The sequence below is a fragment of the Drosophila ficusphila genome, unplaced genomic scaffold (assembly GCF_018152265.1).
Source record: "Drosophila ficusphila isolate 14025-0441.05 unplaced genomic scaffold, ASM1815226v1 contig_791, whole genome shotgun sequence".
NCBI lineage: Eukaryota > Metazoa > Arthropoda > Insecta > Diptera > Drosophilidae > Drosophila > Drosophila ficusphila.
In genome coordinates this window covers 26,291,828-26,309,886 of record NW_025064737.1, presented here as the reverse complement: position 1 = coordinate 26,309,886, position 18,059 = coordinate 26,291,828, and the positions used below count along the sequence as shown (strand labels likewise).

Here is an 18,059-nt window from a genome sequence, read left to right as displayed (position 1 = left end):
CAGCGGTTTATTTAATGCCGATTTGGTTGCTAGGAAGTACACGTAGAAAAATACCCGCGAAATCGGTCAGCAATTGTGTTTTATTTTATTAAATGCGCGTTTCATCTCCCCAAAGATTTCACAAGGTTAATTTTATTTTTGATCTTTTCTTTATATATATTTAACAAAGATTAATTCCCAGTAGATCAGGGCAAAATCTACAACTTTGCAACAGTGGCAGTCATTAAAGTGACACGAAAACAACTCAACCAAAGTTAACTGCCAAGGGTCAAAGCATATAATAATGTTACAGAAGTTATTGCATTATTAACTGAAGCCAAACTTAAAGCACCTGATTTTCTTCAAAATCCGTAAGAGTAACATGCCTGATGGCATTATCCCATAAATTGTTTTCAAAGTAAAGTTTAAGGTATGCTGCATGAAAAGCTAATTAGGTTTTCCCCATACACAAACGATTTTTCTTAAATCAGTTTCCGGATCGAAACGTAATTCTTTTCTCCCTCAAACCCCCATTAAATATTTTTGTATTCGCTGGAGAGTTCTTTATTTAAATAAGGCTCAAAGCAAGCTACAAAGTATTTGCCGTGTACCTTTTTGTTTCTCTGTTTGCTTTCGTTTTCTTTTTTCGCCGCTCTTTTTGCGATAGGATCTGCATGTTTTTTTGGCCAACCGGGAAAGGGTTAATAAACTTGTTCAAAATAAACCAAGAAAACCCACCGCGTAGCTGCTGCCGTTAGCAGTTTTGCTTTCTTTTCTCGCCACAGACATTCGCTTTAATTGCTTCAAACTTGACCTTAGCACCAGAAAACCAAAATCGGACAAGAAACCAAACCGAATATTTCTAAAACTAAAGAAAAAAAAATCGCGCAACTCAAATTGGCCATTAACGCGACTTCGACTTGCATCGCATCGAACCTGGCCAAGTGACGCAAAAAGTAGAAAAAGTTAAGTATACGCCGAGCGGGCCGAGCACCGACTGCGCTGCCGGCGCCGGCAGCGACGTCGCCGTTAACTGTTGGCCGGCCCGCGAAGCTCGTTCATTTTGTTTATTTATACAGCCGAGCGGGTAGAACTCCATATTAGTGTCTTCTTGGCGTTTGCCGCAGTCGAGTCCGAGTTTCGAGTCCGTATCTGAACCAGCGTCTTCAGGCTACGGTTGTGCGACAGTGTGTGTGTGCCAGTGAGTGTGTGTTTGTTGGCCAAGTTAGCAGGGAGTCCGCCGAACTCGAGAGCCCAAGAACCCGAGACCACGCAACAGGTACGGAAGTGATTTCAGTTTTTTGGGGCAGCCAGAACATGTGAAAGTGTTGCATAAATTAGAGAGCCGTTCTTGGCCAAAGTGGGACGCACTTCGCAGTGCTTCGCAGTAGCCTATCTAAGCCTGGCCAATTCTACTGCAACAGCAAGTGCCAGTGCCAGTGCCACTGCCACTGGTCCGTATGATTTTCTCGTCGACCTTAACCCAATGCATCGTACATAGATTAAATGCTGAAAACTGGCTTGAGGAGCTGCAATTTTGCCAGTCAGCCAAGGCCAAGACTCTGGCTGCAGCATTGAGGCGGCCAAAACTAAACGATTTGAACTTGTAATCGATTGCGATTCAATTGCAGCTGCATCGTCCGAACGGCCTTCCCAACCGCCCAGTAACAGCCAGCAGCACTTCTTTGCGAAGTCGACCACATTTCATGGTTAGGCAAACACATTCGGAGGTGGAGTTCCCACGAAGAGTCCACGGGCCACATCCGTTACAGTTTCTAACGAAAACAGAGACGCCGCGAGGGTTCGGGTTTTGGGCCAGGAAAAAATCCAATTAACGCCGCAAATATTTGCAGAGTAATTAAAGGTTGTCAGTCGGCCCAAAATGTCACCATCGCCAAACTATAACTTGCTGTGCACTGCGAAAATATAGATTTTGAACTAGGTTTCTGGAGATTTGAATTTCTTTTAGATTTTTTTTTATCTATTTTGAGATTTAGATAGGAAATACTTTTTTTTCTGAACATTGAGTATACACTGATTGATTTGTTTTCCTCAATTATTTGGTTACGTTTATTGCTTACTATAAAAAGATTTATAATCTTGTAAATCAAACATTTTGTTGTAAACTATTTTTTTCCGTGTGGGTTAAAGCTTTGGTTGTATATGTGGCGTTTCTGCGGTTTGCAAAGTGCTGACTGACTCGGCGTTTTGCTGCCTCTTCTGTAAATGCCTCGGATGGCAGAAAAAATTAATTTACAGCGCTAAGCAAGCATGAAACCATAAAACATGTGCACTTGACACAGGCAAAACTAAGTGATTAACCTGTTGGACTACATTGCGCCACGTCGGGAAAACAATGCACGGCCACCGGGAAAAAATCCGAAGAATTGTCGACCAAATGTCTTACCCTTTGCTCAGAACTCATGCGCTTTATGAGCCACCCGATTGCATCACAACACCACCTCCCCTTTTCAGCCCTCAGTGGGTTAATGTATTCGGGAATTTCACATGGCTAATTGTTGTCTCAAGTGCGTGTGAAAATCGTGCTGCGACGAATGTAATCTATAGAAAAACATCCGCCCCCTTTGGATTGCAATTTACACGAACAAATAGTTGTATAATGTTTGTGAGGCCTCAAAACAAACCAAAGTAATATCTAATGCAGATCAACAAAATATTCAGTAAACAAATAAATACTTTCAGAATAATAATTATCTAAAATCTTTAATACTACTTTCACAATAACGTAAAACTTATTACTCCCATTTGTAAGTTATAGTTTTTTTTTCGCTGTAGACACGTGGCGACATAGCACCAAAAATACCTTTGCCTTCTTGGCGCAATCTTGCAAAAACACAAACATGCAAAATCTGCAGCTTTTGCTGCGGCTTATGAACAACATTTAAATCGCAGTAGCAGATACAGATACATATAGACTCGCTCGCAGATGAAAGACTAATGCCCCATCGGCCTTCATTAGATTTCGAATTAGTGGCAAATTAAGTTGTTTTTACTTAGACCTTTTATTTTCAGAGGCAAAATCGTAAAAATTAACGCTTTTTTCGGTGCTTTTCCGCAACGCAGCAGACGGCCAGCGCTTTTGGGTATTTAGATACTTTTCGGGTTAGTCACAACATTTGAGATTATGGCCAAGTCGTGTCCGAGTGCTGGATAAACCCAGTTCCGAGTCTCGATTGCCGATTGCCGATTGTCGAGTGGTGAGTGCCAGGCATTGCCTGTCCGTTCTGATAATGCTGACAAGTCAGCTCTTAAAGGGTACAGAAATTGGCAAAAGCGAAAATCAATTATGCATACAGTACACATAATTTTAATGCGTACGCGGCAATATCTGGCCGAGCTTCTGCGTTTATTGTTAATGTATTTGAGGCGGAAGACTGCGGCTTAGAATCCAGCTAGCCAGTCAGCCAGCTAGCTAGCCAGTGGCCTTTGGGTGGCAGAAGGCGCTGGCTGGGGTTTCCCAAAAGGGGTCACCCTTCCCCTAAAGGGAGCGGGGGATCAACGTCAGCAGGCAGTCGGCGGAACACATTTTTGGTCGACTGCGATCATCATGATCGCAGCAGTGATGATGATGTCGACGTTGATGATGCGGCAGCCAGCTCACTTTTCCTGTCTCCAGTGTCAGTCAGTTTGGATGTCGAGTGCCTTGCATACGAATGGCTCTGGGAATGGCTATATCGCCAGCTGTACGGCTATATGGACATGGGAAGGCGATTCCGATTGCGATCGCAATGGCTGTAACCCTGACAGAGACCTAGTCTCAGACCTCAGTCTCAGTCGCAGTCCCATTCTGAGTCTCGTTCTCAGTCTCAGTCTTAGTTTCAGCAGTCTCAGTCGGTGTCGATCAGCACATATCAATCATACGCCGAGTGTGTCCAATTAGCGAGAGGGCCAGGTGTTTGTTCTGTTTGCTGTGTTCTTCGGCCAGGCTCTTGAAATCGAATTACACGCCATGTGATCCATGAAGAGCGCTGCAACCAGAAGAGAACAATCCCCCAGTCATCGGGGAATCATTACTGAGCAGGCCCTGTTGTCAAAGTACAGGCATAGGAATCGAAATTAGAGCCACCAGTTTGCCAAGTTCTAGTTTTGGATTGGACGGCGAGGCGCCCAACTGGATAGCAGCTAATTATACAGCCTAAACTGTATTAATTCGAGAATCTTCTGCCGAGCGAGTTCCGGTTCGAGTTGGCTAGGTCAGTGGTTAATGAGGAGGAGATCGCGCACTCGCTTTACATAAGAAACGGGTTCTGGCCTCAGTGTAATTGAATACATTTGGTGGCTCACCACCACCACCAATCAAACTCTTTCCGCGTGCAATTTAAATAGCAATTTAAATAGCAATTTAAATAACAATGTGAGGCAAGAACACGAGGACCGTCGTTCAGAACATAAAGCCGCCGTGTTTGCGCGATTTTATCTGAAGACGGCACACAGATGCCCAGAGATAGAAGCCAAGATGAATGCCAAAGTTGGTCCAACTTTAGTGCCAAGGCGAGAAATTCAAATGAAGCTCTTTTCAGGTTTCCAGCCACCGACTTGCGGTCGTGGTTTTGGCCAAGAATCGGCCGAAAGGCGGCTCCCAAAGACATCTTCGTTCGCCAATCGAATCGAGAGATATCGCGAGATATACACTCGACATTGGGTGCACCAGCCTGCTGTCGTCATTCATCATTCGATCGGGGATAACTCAATAGGCGATTTCTTCGCGCCTTTCATTAATAAATGTATGGCGTGCCCGCCACGAATTCCAATGCAAATCACGCTCCTCGGCGCGCCGAGCGAAAAAAGAACGTGCTGAGCCTCTCAAAGCGAGCTCGATTTAGAATAGCTTTTCATTCAATATTTCGGCAACGCGGCGTGCGGACGTCGGGCTCTGAATTCTGAATCTCGACTTTGGGCGAAAAATTTCTAAAGTCCGTAAACCCTCTTTCTCCCCCCAGTTGCCAATTGCAGAGCGAGGCAGCCGAAATGACGACCTACATGAAGATTGTCGAGGAGCGCATCTCCGGCCTGGCGAAAGGCGTTGGTGAGTTTCAGCACTTTGAATAAAATATTTTAAAATATATTTTAATTAAATACCCTTGCTATCCAGATGAGACGGTGGACAGCTGGTTCCTGATGAGCTCCCCTGGGCCCGTGGTGGCCGTGGTGCTGGTCTACCTGGCCTTCGTGCTCAAAATCGGACCCGAGTACATGAAGAACCGCAAGCCCATGGACCTCAAGCGCATCATGGTCTTCTACAACGCCTTCCAGGTCCTCTACTCCATTTGGATGTGCCGCACGGTGAGTCCATAAAACAAGCGATACCGAATTATGCATTATACAATATTAATAAGCTGGGCTTTGTTGAACATACGCAATCAGGAGATGGGTTTTATTTACGTAAAAATTCAGAACTTCAAATATTTCTTGTGCAGCTTTGCTAACAAAAGTTGTTTGGAATTCCCGACGTGCGTTTATATTTGGCAATTGGTTGACTATAAAACTCCGGAGTCGCGTGGCTTTTTAATGAGAAAACCGTTCTGGTTGTAAATCACATAAGCGTGAATGTCAAAGTCGAATAAAATCTAAAAATACGTAGTTGCCAAATTACCAATTCATACACACTTAAAAACCAAATAAAATCATTAAATTAATTTAATTAATTTAAATTTCATTACGATACCCGTTGACAATCCATACAGTTTCAATTGCAGAATGTTTTGAATTTAATTCGATTCTTCTTTCCGTAGTCCATCCAAGAGAGCAACGTGATGGCCTCGATCTTCTCGAAGAAGTGCGAGATCAACCGCACCAGGGAGCAGAACCTGACCCTCTACTCGGGCGCCTGGTTCTACTTCTTCTCGAAGATCATCGACCTGCTGGACACGACGTTCTTCGTGCTGCGCAAGAAGGACAACCAGGTGTCCTTCCTGCACGTCTACCACCACACGATCACGGTGCTCTTCTCCTGGGGCTACCTGAAGTACGCTCCCGGGGAGCAGGGCGTCATCATCGGCATCCTCAACTCGGGCGTGCACATCATCATGTACTTCTACTACATGGTGGCCGCCATGGGACCGCAGTACCAGAAGTACCTCTGGTGGAAGAAGTACATGACCAGCATCCAGCTGATCCAGTTCGTCCTCATCCTCGGCTACATGCTCGCCGTCGGCGCCAAGGGCTGCAACATGCCCAAGACCCTCACCTTCTTCTTCGTGGGCAACACGGTGATCTTCCTCTACCTGTTCGGCAACTTCTACCGCAAGACCTACAACAAGAAGAAGGCCATCGATGGCTCCGGCTCCGGTTCGGTCCGCTCCACTGGCAGCAGCCTGGCCCAGTCCGCCCTGCGTGCCGCCGGCGGCATGGGTTGCATGCCCCAGACGATGAACGCCGGCAAGCACGTCCTGCAGAACGGCCAGCCAGGAAAGGCCTACTTGGATCTGAACAACAACAGCGTGAAGCCGATGAAGCTGGAGTGAGAGTGGTGCCGGGATTCAGTTATCAGTTAGCAGATAGCAAAGTTAAAATTTAGCACTACGTTTTAGAGCGGGGCTTAGTCTAAGTAACTCTTAACTCTACCATTACCCCTAACCTTACCTTACCATACCTTACCTTACCTTACCTTACCTTACCATACACTATTGTAGTCCGTAGTCTGCGGAGAACCTTGTATAATGTTTATATGCCGGGCAGGCGACGATCCGAACCCAAAAAGTAGCTAGAACCCTAAGTGTTTGTTTGTGTGGCTGCGGCCAAGTCTGACTGAGTACGTGTTAATGTTTTTCTAGCTGATGTGTGCCTGTGTGTGCGAAAGTGTGATAGAGCTTCTTAATGAAATGCAGCCGTAAAGATTTCAATAAAACTTTGATTTTGTATATTTAATAAAAGCCAACCGCTGTCTCTGTTCTTCGCCGGCGAGATTCTGGTTTGGGGTTTGGGGTTCGGGGTTTTGAGTTTGGTTTGCCTGTTCCGGGGACTTTTGCTCTGCACGAGGCCTCTGGATTAGGTAACCGAACCGGATCCCATTGGATCCCATTATTTATGACAGCACTGCCGGCTCAAACTGGCCACGCGCTCCATCCGCCAAGAGAAAATTATGCAGATCTGCAGGCCATCGTCAGATATTCGGCGGCCATAAAACGTGATTAATACCTGTCGTTTCTTTGAGCGCTGAGATAATGCCACTTTTTTGGCACTACGTTAACGGGTCTGTTCTTAAAACGGATTTACATTTCAAAGAAAATATGTAGTATAAAAAAGTATTTATAAAACTCAAATACAAAATATATTCAACTGCAAATGCAAATTGTCTGTTTCCTAATTTAAATAATAATAAAATGGTCAAGTAGGTCGCTCAAGCGATGGTTATAAGATATTGCTTAATTAAAATGCACTTTTTTTCTGAGTGTGGAACTTGGTACGCGTGCTGGCCGGATTATGCAATCTTCTGGCCAACGACCAGTTCTCCGGCCCGACTTAGACAACCTGGCGACGATTGGGAGAATGTCTTTGCCAAATTAGAATTTCTAATCAGTTTCTTCCCCTTCGCCTTGACTCACACAGATGTCCAGCATCACGTAGCCCCTTTATTTATGCAAAACTCGAATAAAAGCCTCGTTTTGTTTGTGAATCTAGAGTCAAAGTTCAAGGGCCTGATAAAGAGTTTGATATTCATCATAAGGCTTCTGCGGTAGGCGTGTATTTCAAGCTGCGCCATGAGTTTCACAAAATTTGCATAGGTCAAACTCTTCTAACCCCAACGCTAAAACTGCCTGAAAGTATGCTCTCAAATTGAGTTATGGAAATTTTTGTGAAGTTTCACAGCTAATGGAGCTGCAGGTTCTGTTCTTCTTCGTCTTTCGGTATATGGCTGATCGAATCTGTGGCGATCAGGCCATAAAACTGGAATAATATTGGCATAAACCCCAGCTCCGGTTGGCCAAGATGAAAAGCGAGCTTGGCTCAGAGGTTTGCTTTGTTTCTCGTGTTTTGTGGTCAAGATCAAGGTCGAGTGTCCAAAACCGGCTCCACTGAATACTGTATCCGCAACCCCACTTGAAGATGCGTTTTCACTTCCGCTTCGGTTCCGTTTTGACTGATCGATCAATAAAAGGTTGTGGAATTTATCAAATCTTATCTCGGCCGCCTTTCAAGGTGCCTGCGAAATGAGCTCTAATGAGTGTTCGAGTCGTGTTCCCAGAGTCTCGTAAAAATTCATGAACTGGACATGCTGCATCACCCCACAGACCAGTTCTAGCCACGCCCATTCATATTCAAATCATTGGATTACGAACTACGGATGTCTTCTCTTCCGCTCTCCAATGAAAAGAACAGATTGGTCGTTATATATATTAGCTGGTGCTTCGATTTAAGTCGGTTCCTTGAGAGAAGGTTCCCTCGAGCGATTTATCAAAGGTTAACTGAAACCATGAATGGCTAAGGATGATTGGGCTTGGGTGCGGTTCCTCTTGCGGAGATTCCCCGATGGTATCTTCAGACAAAAACCATTAAAGTGTCATGTCGCTATAAATAAACATTTATGATTACAGGAAGTGGTTTTATCTGCAATAATTTCAAGGCCAACATACGATTTACTCGTACTCGTGGAATTTTTTCATTCAAAAAGAGTTATAATATTAGAATTAATGGAAGTATTCCGAATCGCATCACTTAATTATGCAAATTATTTTAAGAGCAATTAAACAAATCTGTTGATGGCTCTTTGGTATTAGGTTTCAACCAACTGAATATTTTTATCAGTTTTTTATTTCTTTCCCATTCATCCAACAAAGAATAACTGCCATTGTGGTTTGTTTTCGATATTTTTGTAGAAAAAATTCTAGATTTATTTGTAAAATGTGTTTGTGTTTATGGGTTTGCTATTCGCTAGTTTTTCACTTGTCTTGCTTAATGCCTACTTTACATACCACACGTACGAGTATATAAAATCTAAAGAAAACACATTCGCATGCGTACCTACACTTATTTACACAACTAACGCTTCATCTGCCTGTTTACTTAACTTAGTTCAGTTTGGCCGAAAGACATACGACTTCTTTCATTTGGTCCGCCAGATGCGAAGATCAAACGGAGCGAGCGATGATGATGACGACGGCTGCCAAAGCCATAACCGAATGTTCGAAATGTTTGAGCATTTACATAACACGTGTATCCGTGTCTCCAAAACCTCGCTCGCCCGAATATTGTGTCCAAGTATCCACATTCGTTCCGTTTCTCAGTTTCCCAACTTGCGTGCCAAACGTCTTTTTTTGGCGGCGGATTGCTTAAGAAATTAGTCAACAAGGTTGCACATAGAACATGGGTGGCTCTCAGTGGGTTCGTCCCGCTTTGTACGAGTATTGAAGGGGCTTTTTGTGGGTGTTTTTTGGGGTGGGGGAGTGGGTGGTGCGGGGTGCGGGTGGGTGAGGTTTGGCGGTGGGTGCTTCCAGCCTACAAGGCCTTCTGCTTCTGCTTCAGCTTCTCCTGCAGCTCGACTGCCTTGTTGAGGTCCTTGGCGCATCCATCATTGTTGTTGTCCGCCGACAGAGCCTCGGCCTTGGCAGCCGCCTGCTTCTTCTTGTAGGACTTCTGGTAGAAGTCGTTGAACAGGAAGTAGAAGAACACGGCGTTGGGCAGGGTGAAGCACACCGACCACCGCGGGTAGCCGCAATCCGTGTAGAGCAGCTGGGTCTGGTGGATGAAGGCGCAGCAGAACTGGATCTGTGGGATAAGGATAAAGTTGGTAGGTTAGTTAAGGATTCTCAGAGGAATTTGTTAAAAGAATTCAACATTGGTATTTACACCCTTCATTTCAAGCTCTTCCAAACTCTAAGACATTGAATTGTAATGTATTGTTAATCAATATTGTAGTATTCGAAATACTTTCATCATATATTAATATAACTAAATAAAGTTCTTGTCTGTATTACATTTAAACATATTCAAATTTACTTGAGACTAAGTAGCAAAAGAATTTACCAGCTCATAATGAATCCAAATAATAATTACAATCCTGATGAGCTCTTTAATTGAGTACTAACACTCCCGTAACTACGGAGTAGTAAACCCTTTCTAACCCTTTAGAAACACTCTCTCGATCATATCTTGATCTTGAATAGTAGAACTCACCATCTGCAGGTTGGTGATGTACTTCTTCCACCAGAGGTACTTCTGCATCTGGGGCCCGAAGGCGGAGAGGAAGTAGTAGGAGTACATGATGATGTGCACGAACGAGTTGATCCAGCCGATGAAGGTGCCGTGGCCGCCGGGGTAGTACTTGCTGGTGCCCCAGCTGATCATGGGCATCACGGTGTGGTGGTAGACGTGCAGGAAGGTCACCTGCCGGTCGTTCTTGCGCAGCACGAAGAAGATCGTGTCGAGGAGCTCGGTGATCTTGGCCAGGTAGTAGACGTACACCACCCGGGCCTCCCTGTAGGCTTTGGGGGTGCGGGACCAATCGACTGGCTGGCACCGCCAGCTGTAGTACTGCCAGATGACGACGCCCTCGTAGACCATCCACACACTGAGCGCCACTTGGAAGAAGTTGTAGACGAGCAGGGTGCGCTCCAGCTTGAAGGGCTTGCGGTCGCGCATGAAGCGCGGTCCCCAGGACAGGACGAAGAACAGGTAAAAGGCCAGGATGCCCAGCAGTGGGAGTGGTGACTTGATCAGGAACCAGTCATTGGTGCGGGGATCTTTGGGATATCAGCTTCGTTAGATTCCGGAATCAGTGATCGAAAGGTAAACCCCACTCACCTGCCAGATCGGTGAACAGAAAGTTCCAATAGTCCACCTTCGTTGCGTTGACGGCTGCCATTTTCAAACTCTCGGTTGGCCTCTTGCTTCCACAAATACGATTCTAGAACCAATTCCTCGATCGCTTCGGTGTGAAAAGAAATTCAAAAATCTGCTAAGCCTGCGTCGCAACGAACGAGTTTTGCGAAATCTAAAAAGGGGAAAGATCGGAAGGGAAGAGTCTGGATGAGCGAAAGAGCCATCGGGTTTCGTCTTTAAGTTATGTTAATGCGATTCTCGGGCAGTTAGCCGGCTACTTGGAGCTGAGGCTGGAACTCCTATCTAAGAGTAAGCTCTGTTGCCGAGCCACGAAATATAAATAAAATTAAAATAATAATAATCAAATGCGGAGGAGAACAGCTGGTGTGACGGAGATGGTGAAGTGCCGTGAAATTATCATGTAACAGTAACAGTAAATTATATTCATTATTATGAATTAAACAACCGCGGCGCACAACAGCCCGCAGCAAATTGGTGGCCAACTCAGTTGGCCCAGTTGGTTGGTGTTGGGTTGGGTTGCCTCACCTCCCGGCCAAATTGGGTGGCGGTGGCTCACGTGTGGAATGCGTAGCAATCCCACTCGCAAACGCCGTGGAAATCCCATTCGAGATGAGTTTGTTTTGTTTGTTTGCGTTTGCAACTCAACAGAAGCCCAGCAGCCAGAAGTCTTGACTCGGAGTGACTCGAAGTGAAGTGCTCCCGGTGATTAATCATCCCGGAGAACCGTCTTCGGAGGACCATTAGCGCTCCATCGAGCATTGAGCACCTAGCACCAAGCACCTATGCCAAATTCCAGCATCGTGATTCGACGTCTTGAAGTCTCACACTTGAACTTGGCGAAGGCGAATGGCGAATGCCTAATACCTAATGCCGATTAAGACCACAATAATCGAATAGCATTATGATTTCTTTCGTCGTTTTCGAGGCTATTCTGATCGGCTTCTTGGTCCGCCGTGAGGTGTAGAGTGTGGATTGTGGAGTGCTGAGTGTGCGAAGTGGGGAGCAAATTGGACCCATAAACGAGTGAACAGAAACGGTTTGAAGGGCAAGTTGGCCAACACTCCAGCTATCAGCCGTCAACAGGTTTGGCTGGCTCTCCAGCTGGCTCATTTCCTGGCTGATTTGGCTGTTTGAATATTGTCTGCAACACTTGGCGCAGAATGGGACCACAAAATGTTGGGGCGGGCGACAAATAGCAGCAATCGACCGAAAGGTGCTAAACGCTTTTGTCGGCCGCTCAGATACTGAGATGATGGCTTTCGGCCAAGAGAATCCAGTTTATCAATTTTCAGTCGTCTATGCGACCTTGTCTGTGTTTTCGGCCTGGAATGGGTGGGAATGGCGATCTTGGACGCCGTCGTGTCTGGCTGATCATCGCCAGACTCGGACTCGGAGCCATTTCCACTTGGTTAGTCACTTGTCAAATGGCCGCAGATCGCGGGCCTTGGGAACGCCCAGAGCGAGCAAATAGAAAATTGTGTCACCTATTGCCCAACTGTCGAAGACGCAGACCAGAGTCCGCGGGCGGTTTGTTTTGCCAAATTGAGTTATGTGGCAAGGTTTAACGACCTTGACGGAGATCTTAATTGGCCATATAAGGCACTGGTTCTATGCCAAAAAACACGGGTGTTCTAAGCTGGACTTTGATACTTAATAAATTAGCAAAAGACTTGAAATGTTAAAAGTCACTTCCTAGTGAATCTAATATTATGAAAGCAAATTTTGATTTGTTGTATTGATTCTATTCCAAATAAGTCCTTCTTCCTTACTTATAAACGTATTGATCTTCTTTCTCACAATCTCACAATAATATGACTTTTATAATTAAGTAAATATCAATAAAATTTTTATAGAAATCTAAGAGTATTTAACTGGTCTAGAACTTCACTTTAGTTTATTAATTTCAGCTTGATCTAATCTTCGGCAAGGTTCTTTATCTGATAGATAAAATAGCTCTGCAAAATGCACTCCTCCTATGCCGTATTCCAAGTGGGACTGAGTTAGCGTAGGTTAGCACAGATTCTATAGGCCCTTCTCGACCGATTGATCTGGTCGATCACTCCGATCTGCAGACACACACTCGCACACACAATGAAGAGCTCGGCACCTGTTGCAATCTCTGCGATTGCCGTGCACTTAATTTTCAACGGCGACAGCGAGACAACGCTTAATGTTAACACCGTGACAACTGTTTTTCAGCTCGTTCCATCCGCTTCTTACGATACAAGGCACTATTTGTCGGTTATAGTTATAGTATAGTATAGTCTAGTATAGGATGGCTGGTAGTTGGGGAGGGAGAGACCTTTGCTGGCATCCGCTACACACGAGACTTGTACGCGCACTGAACTGCTCCGCCGAGTTGTACGGAGCTATGTATAAAAATTTCGTCTAAAGGTTTTCGATTTGGCGCTGCTGTTTCTTCGTCTCTGCCATCCGATTTGTTTTTGTTTCAGTTTCAGTTTCTGTTTCAGCCTTAGTTTGTGTTTGTGCTTAAGATTCAGATTCAGTTTTTGTTTAGCCGAACTTTTGTCTCGGCTATTTGGCATCTTGCTCATCTTCATCTTCATCTTCGACTTTGCTCGAGATGTTCTTTTGTGGCTTGTGGATCTTTCAGATTCGTACATACATGCTATATGCTATATGCTATATGCCATAAGCAAGGTATCGATCGATCGGATCGCCTGGTCTCGTTTCCTATGATAATTGCGATGACAATGTTCAGGTTGAGTTGTGTGCGTTTCGCCGGCTCTTTGTTGCTGCTCGCCAAATTCGCGGGGATTTAATTCGTTTTGTATTTGGCTGTGCAGCCTTTTGTACAATTAAAAGAACCATCAAATATTCCTCAATAGTTGTCACTTTTGATCGATTTGGCCAAAGCGATTGCGGCAGAACTTTGAGCATGCGGGTTCAGGTTCTACAGAAAGAATAGCAAAAGTATCAAAATAACATTTTAACTGGTAAAATTAGCATAAAAAAACATTTTAAGTATTCCTCTTCGAAGCTTTCTAATACATTTACATTCGTAAAAACTAAAAGAAACTAAGAACAAATAGAGAATCATTAGTCATCATTTTTAAGAAGTTTCTTTAGGTATATGAAAAGGTTTAGATAATTCATAATATTCGAATATAAGAGTTTTGTTTATTAATAACCTCTGAAATAAAAAATCTGAAAGAGAGAATAAAGAGAGAAATATTCTTTATATACATTTAGCCTAATGATACTTTCATTTTCGCTCAATCAATTGCTTTTCAAACACCCTTAAGTAATTATTGGGTGTTCTCTCTGTTTTTTTCGGTTCCTCTGGGGATTTCATCATTAGCCAGACACGAAAACAAACCCTACAAATACTATTCAATAACCTCAGAATGAAATGTTCGTTCTACTTTGTTTTCGCTTTCTGGTAATTCTCCCTTTACAGCTTCTTCCGAACCACTCGACCAACCTTGACCCACTTAGAATACATTTTTACGCATCATCTCCAGCTTATAACGAATCTAGAACTAAACTGAAAAGGCGCAGATCTTTTATCATTTCATTGACCTTTTTTGGGACCAGTCAGCAAAATTTTCCTATTGCAGAAATGTTTAAAACAAGCCTCAAACATCGCCATTAAACCCTATTAAGCGCAATGATTTAGAGCCACAAATATTTGAGTTTTCCAAGGAGACTGCGTATTTACCGGGCATTTTGCATACAAATTCTTGGGGCCTAGGGCTCGGATTCTAACGACCCACAAATCGGAGATCGGAGCGGATCGATTGCGGCCCACTTCCGGGTCAAGTCGAAGAAGCGACCTGCTGCCTAATGAAACCGATCCAAAAGCCAGCTACTTATTGGCCAAGACTGCGGGCCAAGTCTGAAGCGAAAAGCCAAACGGAGGCTGAGGCTGAGGCTGTGGGGCTGGGGTCATTCAAGAGTTAACTGTGTCACCGGCGAATTGAACTTGAACTTGCCAATTAACTTATGCGTATCGCCAACCAGTTCGAGTTCGATTCGTATTTCACTGTATAAGATGTGGGTGAATGTCGACCGGGCGGACGACCCATCGAATTGGCGAACGGCGGGTGAATCCCTTCGGCTGCCAGGAATCAATCATACGCCGTGTGCGCCGCCATCGGATTCATCGGACTCTTCCGGTCTGTCGGCCAATTTGCATGCGCCATTGTTCGTCCAGCAGCCATCAGCCATATAGCAGATCGTAATGGTATGCAAAAGACGCTGGCTTATTATCACCGCCGCTGCAGACGCGATTCATGCGATCGAGTTCGATATAGATGAGGGGTGACTGCCAGTTATGCAAATACCTTCCGCAAACATTTACATTTGGCCAACAGCCAAACTGCGAACTGGCGAACAAACCGTTAAACAATTATTATTGAATGTGTTTGCATATCCGAGCCGAATTGCGTGGACAAACCACTGTCACACGAACAATCGAAAATCTTCTTTGCTTGTCGAGTTCCTAATTGGCGATGGGACACGACATTATAAAGTAATTATAGATATTTGTAGTTTTCGCAGTGTTCAAGGGCGCCAAACAGTTTTATCACTGATTTCCGAAGTCTGCAGAGCATATGTATTAAGTACTTTTTATTAGCCTTCCTACAGCATTTTCCTAGTCGTAAGATTGTTAACAGCAATGGCAAATGAGGCTCTTAAATGTTTAATTGGCCGCATTAAAAATGTTTGCGGTCCGCCGGCCTGGAATTCCGAGCTTGGCTTTTTCACACGCTGCTGGCGGCATCTAGAGTTCGAGTTTCAAAAGCTTGGCTTAAAGCTTAAAATCAGTTAAGAGTTGCCAGCCCACTGGAAAAGTATAGGTTTAAATAGTTAGCCGTTGATTAAGAGCCAAGCTGAAAACAGAATATCACATTAGATGAGGGAAACTGAGCTACCATAGAAATAATAAAATGAAGGGAAAATACTACATATTTTTGGATGTACTATATAGCTGATTTGAATTGAATCGGACTAACTAGTTCTAGTTCTTTTATATTCTTAAGTTCTAACTGCAAGGGTACATAAGCTTCGTTTCCTCAAAGGTAGCTTTCTTCTTGACTTTATAGAGGCTTTGGGCTAATAGTCGCTGGTGATTAATGTTTACTTTAGGGGTTCCCCAGCTTTCAACATGGCCAAAAAAATAGTGGATCAATGGCAGATTTAAAGATCAAGACATCCACTTCAGATCATGAATATCAAAAGACGTTATGACACCTTATAAATGTGAAAAAAATATACATTACCAAAACTATAACCATGAACAGTATTTATATTTATTTATTAATATTTATTTTGAAGTACGTAAACTCCCTAATTATTGTAGAGTATTTCTACGCGTACACGTGACTTAATTAAAGTCCAAACAAGGCATATCATTAGAAGCCACCTAGCTAATAAGCTGTTCCGATTAACGGCTTACTGATTACCGATTACGGATTACATGACAGGTGGCACCGACTTCGCTGTAACAGGGTCGTTGCTCTACGGCCACTCATCAAAATCAAAAGTGGCTCGTTGCTGGTTAGCCGCGTTAATTGCGCAAATCGAACTCGTTTGCCAGCGCGGAAATGCCGGGCTGTGCCAAAGTTACTTCTAGCGGGTCTCTCGCGAACTCTCCACCTCCGATCGATCGAATTTTGGAGTCGCAGCTGGCCAATGGCCAACTATCAACTACCAACTACCGTTGGCTTGCCCTTGGCAGGAACTCGTTTCGAGCGATAGATCGAGAGAAAAACAAAAAGATTAATATGTGGAGAAAAAGAAATCGCACTTCCGTTTCCTGATCGATCAGATCGATCGGAGCAGCGGCTACAACAGCAGAAAATGCCTAAGAAGCTTAATGGATTCGCTGGCGCAGAGCGGTTTTCATTTAAATGCATAATTATAAATTTTAGTCTCGATATTTTCTGCCAGCTCTCGAACAGTGATTTTTTCGCGCTCGACAAGTGTGTCAAGTTCAAAGTGAACTTTTAATGGCTAATTGAGTGACGAGGATCTATTCTTGGACCAGCTCGCTCTTAGCCATATTCAAAATTAAGTATCGCAGAGCGCTCAAGTTCAACACTCGGCATGTGGAGTCATGTGGGTTTTGCCAAGAACCTTACCATTTGCCGCCGTCTTGCCTCATAAACCAGAAAATAAAATGCCAAGAGCTTGTTTGGGTTTATGTGTTCAAGAAGATATTTCGGGGTACCTTCTTCATTGACCGAAGTTTGTTTGGTTTGTTTCGCTGTAACTGAGCACACGTTTGACCAATTGATTAGCAGCCTTAGCGGCAGTCGGCCTCTAAATTTAGTTGGCTTATGTTCAGTGAAGGATTCAAGGGGGTCGAGTACCCCCTTAAAAATATACTTATTAAGAATATAAAAAGAATTTGGGTAAATGTATTTTAATGTCTTAATTATTATATAAATATTTGTTTTATAATTAGAAATAATACATTATAGCAGTTCTTTAAATAAGAAATATATGTATTCAAACTCCCTCTAAATTTTCTTAGACTGCCTCTGGCCAAATTAGCCGGCGTGACCATCGAACGTGCCATCTTTTCGGCTCACCAGTTCTCTCTGGCCATTGCCCAACTGAATCTGGGCAGGCAACTTCTGGGTTTGCCCATTCAATTAGGGCCAAAAGTGGTGTTTGCCCGGCAAAAGTCTTCGTAGCGCAAACGCGATCGCATATTGAGCTTGAAATTCCGAATGATATAAATATGCTTAAATGCTTATTACTTGTCTCTTGTCTGTTGTCTTTTTTTTCGAGCGGAGCAAGGTCAGGGCGTGCTCGCTTTTCTGCACCAAATTGCAACGCAATTAAGACTAAGTACTATAGATGGCCAGATCGGCAGATAAACCCGCGCAGACTGGGTTGACATGAAACATTTAGCAATCCGAAATCCAATAGCAGCGATTGCGAAACTCCGCTCAGAAAGGCTGGTACTTTAATGGAAAGCCTCAACGAGCGGCTGTAACAGTTTAATTGGTAATTGCTGTTTACAGCTCCGATAATCAGGGGGCTGAACCGCCGCCAGCCTTTCGAAAATATTCCGTTATCAATTAGAGAACGCCGGCGGTCAGCGGTCAGCGGTCAATTTGCGAACCGAAGCGTTCTGAAACGCTCCAAAAACGTCCATGATCCAGGGTGTTAACACCCACACCTTATTCGATTCGGCGCTAATTAATTCATGATTGTTAATTATTCGCTACATACACTTGCTAATCGAAGTTTCTGCATACTCACTCTGTGCGCAGGCAATATTTCTTCGACTGGAATTCGCTCGG

General features: G+C 44.1%; 2 protein-coding genes across 3 annotated transcripts; one reads left to right on the top strand and one right to left on the bottom strand.

Moving 5' to 3' along the window:
- The first annotated feature begins 1,085 nt into the window (after positions 1–1,085).
- Positions 1,086–6,877, top strand: LOC108099603 (elongation of very long chain fatty acids protein 7). Of its 2 annotated transcripts, none has more exons than XM_017203221.1 (4): positions 1,086–1,258; positions 4,941–5,026; positions 5,093–5,283; positions 5,733–6,877. In XM_017203221.1, the coding sequence occupies exons 2-4, from the start codon at positions 4,969–4,971 to the stop codon at positions 6,462–6,464; spliced, it is 981 nt and encodes a 326-aa protein (XP_017058710.1). In that variant the 5' UTR covers positions 1,086–1,258; positions 4,941–4,968; the 3' UTR covers positions 6,465–6,877. The 2 variants fall into 2 exon arrangements, with proteins under 2 accessions (XP_017058710.1, XP_017058711.1); XM_017203222.2 differs by lacking the exon at positions 1,086–1,258 and adding an exon at positions 3,818–4,193.
- A 1,917-nt stretch (positions 6,878–8,794) lies between these two features.
- On the bottom strand, positions 8,795–13,126 carry LOC108099670 (elongation of very long chain fatty acids protein AAEL008004). The gene is made up of 4 exons (XM_017203304.1): positions 13,082–13,126; positions 10,741–10,930; positions 10,114–10,679; positions 8,795–9,705 (listed from the first exon to the last, which is right to left on the bottom strand). The coding sequence occupies exons 2-4, from the start codon at positions 10,799–10,801 to the stop codon at positions 9,436–9,438; spliced, it is 897 nt and encodes a 298-aa protein (XP_017058793.1). The 5' UTR covers positions 10,802–10,930; positions 13,082–13,126; the 3' UTR covers positions 8,795–9,435.
- Positions 13,127–18,059: the final 4,933 nt, after the last annotated feature.